General features: G+C 38.7%; 1 protein-coding gene across 1 annotated transcript; it reads right to left on the bottom strand.

The window, feature by feature from the left end:
- Positions 1 to 4,520: 4,520 nt before the first annotated feature.
- Positions 4,521 to 7,859, bottom strand: LOC116863583 (28S ribosomal protein S31, mitochondrial-like). Its single transcript, XM_032851002.1, has 2 exons — positions 7,413 to 7,859; positions 4,521 to 4,821 (listed from the first exon to the last, which is right to left on the bottom strand). Exons 1-2 carry the CDS (start codon positions 7,507 to 7,509, stop codon positions 4,592 to 4,594), a joined length of 327 nt encoding a protein of 108 aa, XP_032706893.1. The 5' UTR covers positions 7,510 to 7,859; the 3' UTR covers positions 4,521 to 4,591.
- Between the last annotated feature and the right edge of the window lie 515 nt (positions 7,860 to 8,374).

The raw sequence follows: 8,374 nt of genomic DNA, 5'->3' as shown, positions 1-8,374 counted from the left end.
TCAATCTCATGACCCTGAGCCAAAACCAAGAGTCAGAAGTTTAACCGACTGAGCTACCCAGACGCCCCTGCATTCTTTATTATTTTTCCCCCGTTGTTAAACCTCCCTTGCATTCCAGGAATAAACTCAGTTTGACTATTGTTTCTTTCCTATTCATTGCTGGATTTAGTTTGCCATGTTGTTTGGTTTTTCAAATGTGCCTTCATGATTATGATTAACCTTTGTTAATTCTAGTCTTTTGAAATTAATTTGAGGTTTGTTTGTTCTTTTTCTGTGCTTTAGAATAATTTGTGTAAGAATTACCTTTCTTCTTTTTTTTTTAAGATTTTATTCATTTGACAGTGATCACTGGTAGGCAGAGAGGTAGGCAGAGAAAGATAAGGAAGCAGGCTCCCCGCTGAGCAGAGAGCAGATGTGGGGTTTGATCCCAGGACCCTGAGATCATGACCTGAGCTGAAGGCAGAGTCTTTAACCCACCGAGCCACCCAAGCTCCCCAAGAATTACCTTTCTTCTGAAGGCTTAAAACTCTCCTGAGAAATAGTCTGAAGTTGTTGCTTTCTTGCTCGGAAGTTTTTTTGTTTTGTTTTGTTTTGTTTTTTTTAAGTTATCTCTATGCCCAGTGTGGGGCTGGAACTCACGACCCTGGGATCAAGAGTTTCATGCTCTACCGAGCCAGTCAGGTGCCCCTTTCTAGGAAGATCTTTAAACTAGGGATCCAATTTCTTTCTTTCTTTTTTTTTTAAAGGCATGTAGATGCTCTTTTATTTTATTATGTTTTTAAGATTATTTATTTATTTATTTGACAGACAGAGATCACAAGTAGGCAGAGAGGCAGGCAGAGAGAGAGGAGGGGAAGCAGGCTCCCTGCTGAGCAGGGAGCCTGATGTGGGGCTTGATCCCAGGACCCTGAGATCATGACCTGAGCCGAAGGCAGAGGCTTTAACCACTGAGCCACCCAGGTGCCCCGAGATCCAATTTCTTTAAGTTATTAAGTTATCATTTTAAAAATAAGGTCTCTAATAATGTCTGTCAGACTATTTTTTTCTGATGTGAATCTAGCCACAACCAGATTAACACTTGTCCATTTTTCCTGTTTACTTTCAAACTTCTGGTATTCTTGTTTTAGCGTGTCTCTGCCAAAGAGCATTATCACCTGACATTTTAAAAAATTCATCCTGGGCACCTGGGTCACTCAGTTAAGTCACTCAGTTAGTCACTCTGCCTTCAGTTCAGGTCATGATCCCAGGGTCCAGGGATCAGGGTCCCGGGATTGAGCCCCGAGTCCAGGTCCCTGCTCAGTTGGGAGTCTGTTTTTCCCCCTACACTTCCCCCTGCTCATCTCTCTCTCTCTTGATCAATTGGTTGAATGTCTGCCTTCAGCTCAGGTCCTGGGATCAAGGGCCGCTTTGGACTCCCTGCTTGGTCGGGAGTCTGCTGTTCCCTGTTCCTCTGCCCATCCCCCCTGCTTGTGCACTCGCGCTCTCTCTCAGATAACAAAAATAAAAAAAAAAATTCATCTTCACATATCCTATTATTGTCATATATTTTAATCACTCCCATAAGACATTTTACTATTTTATAATTAACTTAGATATTTATCACTTTGCTATTTTTTCTTATATTTCATACCTAAAATGTGGGATTATGTCCTTTTCAGTTAAAGCACATCTTTAGGATTTTTATGGTCTGCTGCTAGCCAATTACTTTCATCTAACAAATGTATTTAACCCTCATTTTTTTTTAAAGATTTTATTTATTTATTTGACAGACAGAGATCACAAGTAGGCAGAGAGGCAGGCACAAAGAGCGAGGGAGAAGCAGGCTCCCCGCTGAGCAGAGAGCCCGATGCTGGGCTCTATCCCAGGACCCTGGGATCATGATCTGAGCCAAAGGCAGAGGCTTTAACCCACTGAGCCACCCAGGTGCCCCAACCCTCATTTTTTAATAAAGATTTTATTTATTAGATAAAGAGCATGGGTGGGGGCAGGGAGGGGGGAGAGGGAGAGGGAGAAGCAGCCTCTCTGCTTAGCAGAAAGCTTGATGTGAGACTCAAGATCCTGAGATTATGACCTGAGCCGAAGGCAGATGCTTAATCAACTGAGCCATCCAAGTACCCCTTAAGCCCTTATTCTTAAGATATTTTATGTTTTATCCCTCTCTTCCACTAGTATGACATGAGAAAAAAATAACCAAAATGAAGGCAACAAAGCATACAAATGGTACACAAAAGAAGCTAGTAAAAATAAATCCAAATAGATCAGTAACTATGATTAAAAATAAATGAACTAAGTACTCGAAAAAGTTCGGGTGTCCCCATGTACTAGTAAAGAATGTATTTTGTTGATGTTGGGTGCAGTTTCTATATATGAGCAAGAGATTACTGTCTGTGAATTGATGTCTTTCATAAACCATAAAAACTCCTCAAGTATCCAGATAGCTTCTGACCCATTTCTTCTTCTCTCCTTCTGGAAATCTGATTGCAGAAATGTTACCTTCATTCATTCATTCATTCATTTATTCATTCATTTATTTATTTAAGATCTTATTTATTTGACAGAGAGAGATTAGAAGTAGGCAGAGCAGCAGGCAGAGAGAGAAGGGGAAGCAGGCTCCCCACTGAGCAGAGCGCCCGATGTGGGGCTCAATCCCAGGACCCTGAGATCATGACCTGAGCCGAAAGCAGAGGCTTAATCCACTGAGCCACCCAGGTGCCCCTGTTACCTTCTTTTTAAAAAAAAAAACTTTTTTTAAGTAGTTCTCCATGCCCAACATGCGACTCAAACTCATGGCTCTGAGTTCAAGCGTCATGAGTTCAAGTGTCACATGCTCTACAAACTGAGCCAGCCAGGAGCCTAACAAATGTTACCTTCTTATATCAATCTTTACCTTTCTTTCAAATTTATTTTCTCTTTTCTTCTCTGCACTACATATGGATTTTTCTTTAAGTAGGCTTCACACTAGGCACTTTTTTTTTAAAGTAGGTTAAACACTCTTGGGGCGCCTGGGTGGCTCAGTGGGTTAAGTAGGTTCAAAACTCTTGACCCTGAGATCAAGACCTGAACTGAGATCAAGAGTTGGATGCTTAATTTACTGAACCACCCAGGTGTCCCCATATGGATTTCTTTAGATCTACCTTTGTGTCTAATCTGTTGTTAGACTCCTTAAATTTTTGTTTCCCAACATCTAGTCACTTTTATTATCTCCTGCTCTATATTTTACTCTATCTTACATTGAGTTCATAGTATATGGTTAAGTCTAATATTTATTTATTTGAGAGAGAGCAGGTTCCATACCCAGGACAGAGCCGGGCACAGGGCTTGATCTCATGACCCTGGGATTATGACCTGAGCCAAAATCAAGAGTTGGACACTTAACTGACTGAGCCACCCAGCAGCCCCAAGCTTAACATTTAAAGACTTTACAGTGGGGCACCTGGGTGGCTTAGTGGGTTAAAGCCTCTGCCTTCGGCTCAGGTCATGATCCCAGGGTCCTGGGATCGAGCCCCACATCGGGCGCTCTGCTCAGCAGGGAGCCTGCTTCCTCCTCTCTCTCTGCCTGCTTCTCTGTGATCTCTGTCAAAAAATTAAATAAAATCTTTAAAAAAAAGACTTTATGCGTCTGCTTCTGCTCATGTCCAATCACACTGTTCTATTTCCTTATGTGTTTTGTAATTTGAATTCTGAGTTGATGATGGGTTCCTTCATATGATTTCCATTTGCTTATGCTGGGAGCCTAAAACACTACTAGCGTACGACCACTATAAACTAAATTCTTGTTTTGAGTTTTTTAGAATCTTTATTCCTTTGAGTTGTATGAATTTGAGTCACACTGCTAAGCACCGTAATAGAAAATAAATAGTTCTAACTTTGGCACAAAGACCTAAAAGACTAGAGGGGTTAGAATAAGCCACTTATCTCTACAAGGTTACTTCTTGTTCATGACCCAGACTTAGATAAGGGTAATTAATTTAGGGTGAAATATATAAAGATATATAAATAAAAATATGTGTATGTAAATATACATACTCAGTGCATATAAACCTGTCTATAAACGATCTCAACTGTTAGAGAACTCTGATGTCATCAGATATGTGGCTAATAATTGTATTTCAAAGAAGTATAGTCACTGAAAAGGAAAAGAAGTTGTCTTAAACTTGTAGTAATTCTAAGATATTCTTCTTGTTACAAATTACCAGTTGATGGAGCGCCTGGGTGGCTCAGTTGTTATGTGTCTGGTGCCTTTGCCTCAGGTCATGATCCCAGGGTCCTGGGATCGAGGCCTGCATTGGGATCCCTGCTTCTACCTCTCCCACTTTCCCTGCCCTCTCTCACTGTTTCTCTGTCAAAGCAATAAAATAAAATCTTAAGAAAAAAAAAAAAAAAAGAATTACTAGTTGAATCTGTAAATACTGACTTTTCTCGATGCAAGAATATTCTTCAGTTACCACTATATACTGTAAAGCATTTTAACATTTATACCATTCAAATCAAATGTAATAACTAACACAATATAGGAAAACTTCTAGTAAAATTATTTTATTTAGTTTTAATATGCACCACCAACAGCTTGAAATAAGAATTTCCATGGTCTTCAATTAAGCCGTATCCCACTTTCTTTTAGAATGTCTTGTTTTTCATTAAAATAATTTCTAAACCACTCTATGTGTTCAATCTTCTGTTTAACACTCAGGTATGGGTTTTTGGAAAGGCCACAGGTCACCAGCTCCATGAAGTGGCGAATTGGTCCTTGTTTTGGAAAATCTTTCAGGTGTTTATCCAGAAATACATGTTCATGAAATTCTGAACCATCATCATCAAAACCTAGGAAATGAGATAAAATACAATTTTGAAGTAAAATCTCTATTGCAAAATTAGCACTAATGACTATTACAGTTAAAGCCATCAACTTTGGAGTTAGACCTAGGTTTGCCAGCCAATTTAACAACTGTGTGACTGGGCAAATTAATTAACTTCTCTGAGCATCAGTTTTCAGGTATAAAATGAGGATTAAAATAGAACATTCTTCATGGGGTTTCTGTAAAGATTACATAGATACAAAGCTTATAAAACTCTTCTAATGCCTAGCACATTATAAATGTTCATTATAAATGTTCACATTACGATTCATATTATAAATGTTCAAAGTGTAGTAGCAGTTACTGCTAATAAAAACTTCAATTCTACAGCAACCACTAAGAAAACTACACAAACTACACAAAAAAATTATATAAATAAAACAAAATAGAATCTTAAAACATGTTCAAGCAGCTCACAGGGACCACCCCCCCCCCAAAAAATGTAATGAGAAATAGAGAAAATGAAAAGAAAACAAGTAATAAAATTGGAGACTTAAGTCCTAACAAATCAATAATTACTTCAGATGTAAATGTTCTAAATACACCAATCAAAAGACAAAGATTGGAGAGTGAATATAAAATCATGCATCCAATGATATGCTTTCTATAAGAAACACACTTCAAACACAAAATCAGAAGATTGAAAATAAAAGGATGGAGAAAAATACATCTTGTTAACATTAATTTTTTTAAAAAAGTAAGCATGAGTGGTTATATGATTATCAGACAAAAGAGACTTCAGAGCAAAACAAAAAAAAAATTACTAGGGAGAAAGAAAAACATCTCAATTAGAAAATTAGCCAAGATAAAGAAGAACTGAACAACAACAACAAACATTATCAAACTGACGTCTACGAACACTCCACCAAACTATTTCAGAATACAAAATCTTTCCAGGAGTTGATGGAGCATTCACCTAGCTGGACCACATCTTGGGTCACAAACTGCAACACATTTAAAATAAGTGGAGTAATACACAGTACATGCTCAGATCATAATGGAATCAAACTAGAAATCAGTAACAGAAAGACAATAGGAAACAGTTAAAGATCAAGCAATATACTGAAAAAACACTCAGAATTGAATGAAAATGAAAACACAACAAATTAAAATTTGTGGGACACAAGTGAATCTCTTCTAATTGAAAATACACCTAAAAAAAAAAAAGCATAAGAAATAAATTGCATAGTAATACTGTTTTCCTTTTGAGTGAGGGAGAAGTAATATCTCCAGAATAATCTTCAGGAAAGTAGATAACATAGCATCTAGTAGTTCAAAGAACCTACGTATGGAGCCAGAGTTTCAAAAAATCTTGAAGTCTTCTAACATTTTTGCTTTGAGTAGCATTTAAGCACAAGAACCTTACATCTCATTAGTGCAATAGCTTTATGAGTAAAAGATAACCAGCATAAAACTTAAGAGTTGTAATGTTCTCTAAAACCAAAATATCATCTCATACCCAAGATTTAATGTATGAGAAGATTTTCCAGGTAATCTCCTGCTTAGCAATTAGAAAACTGTCATCATTTGTAGTCAACACCTTCACGTCACATAGAAATTCATGACACGGGGCACCTGGGTGGCTCAGTCATTATACATCTGCCTTTGGCTCAGGTTATGATCCCAGGGTCCTGGGTTCGAGCCCCGCATTGGGCTCCCTGCTCGGCAGGAAACCTGCTTCTCTCCCTCTCACTCCCCCTGCTTATGCTCCCTCTCTCGCTGTGTCTCTGTCAAATAAATAAAATCTTAAAAAAAAAAAAAAAAAGAAATTCATGATACATTTCTACCGTATGATTTTACTTGCTTTTAAAATTTTCATTATTTTTTTAAAACAGACTCCATGCCCAGCGCAGAGTCCAACACAGGGCTTAAGACCTGAGCTGAGATCAACAGTTGGACGTTTAAGGACGCCTGGGTGGCTCAGTTGGTTAAGTGTCTGCCTTTGGCTCAGGTCATGATCCCAGGGTCCTGGGATGGGAGTCCCACATAAGGCTCCCCGCACAGCAGGGAGTTTGCTTCTCCCTCTGCCCCTCCCCTCCCACTCATGTTCTCTCTCAAATAAATAAGTAAAATCTTCCAAAAAAAAAAAAAGAAAAAAAGAGTTGGACCCTTAACCAACTGAGCTTCCCTGGCGCCCCCTAGTTTTACTTCTTTATTTTTCTTATAAAAAAACCAGAATTAGGGGCGCCTGGGTGGCTCAGTGGGTTAAGGCCTCTGCCTTTGGCTCTGGTCATGATCCCAGGGTCCTGGGATCAAGCCCCACATTGGGCTCTCTGCTCGGCAGGGAGCCTGCTTCCTCCTCTCTCTCTCTCTGCCTGTCACTCAGCCTACTTGTAATCTCTATCTGTCAAATAAATAAAAATCTTTAAAACAAAAAAACCCCCAGAATTAAGTGAAATTCTAACTTAAAAAAAAACCTGTCAAAGTTATTTTCAGACACCACAGAGATATTTATACAAAGTTTTGAAATTCATGTAAATATCTAGACTCTATAACTGAACACCAACCAGATTTAATCTCCATACGGAATTTTATAAACCTCTGAAATTAACTTACCGGCTTCATTGTTAATCGGAAACTCCCACAGCTTCCCCTCTTTCGTCCACTGGATCATCTCTGCAAAACCATTCTGAAGGGGCTGTTCATTTACCATGGCTAACTGCTTCGCAAATTCCACTTCCCAAAGTGAAGGTGCTGTCTCTATAATAACATTTCAAAATAATCACAAGTCAATGTATATATCTTTATTTTTTTAAATGATATAATCAACTCTAAATTAGTAATACATTTCAGGCCCTGAGGATTAAAATAAACAGTATATAATGAAAGGTCACTCACTGAGAGCTAAAGCTAAAGGAAGATGACAAAAAAAGCCTACAGCAACAATTCCTGCAAGCCTTAGCATTTACTACACTGCTGGGTAAGCAAGCCCTAAAGTCTCACCATCCCCTCTACTGGAAAGAAAAAGGAATGTGTATTTTGTTTAAGAATGTTTTCATGAATGTGAGTATTTTTTTTTTAAATATTTATTTATTTTAGGGGCCCCTGGGTGGCTCAGTTGGTTAAGTGTCTGCCTTCAGCTCAGGTCAAGATCCCAGGATTCTGAGATCAAGCCCCACATTTGGGCTCTCTGCTCTGTGGAGAGCCTGCTTCTCCCTCTCCCACTCTCCCTGCTTGTGTTCCATCTCTCACTGTGTCTCTCTCTCTCTCCGTCAAATAAATAAATAAAATCTTTGGAAAAAATACATATATTTATTTATTTGAGAGAGAAAGAGAGGGAGAGACCACGTGTGCAAGAGAAAGAAGTGGGGAGGAAGAGAATCTTAAGCAGATTCTCCCTGAGCACGGAGCCCGCCGACCAGGGCTGGATCTCACGGCCCTAAGAACATGACCTGAGCCAAAATCAAGAGTTGGATGTTTAAATGACTGAGCCACCAAGGTGTCCCATGAATGTATTTTTTACATAACATGTGACTTTAATATTTAAAGTCTACCCTGTTTATCTCTATTTTTAGTCT

Source organism: Lontra canadensis, unplaced genomic scaffold (genome assembly GCF_010015895.1).
Source record: "Lontra canadensis isolate GAN:19392208 unplaced genomic scaffold, GSC_riverotter_1.0 scaffold1702, whole genome shotgun sequence".
Lineage (NCBI taxonomy): Eukaryota > Metazoa > Chordata > Mammalia > Carnivora > Mustelidae > Lontra > Lontra canadensis.
Note: the sequence above shows the minus strand (reverse complement) of the source record. Positions and strands in the feature narration are given on the sequence as shown.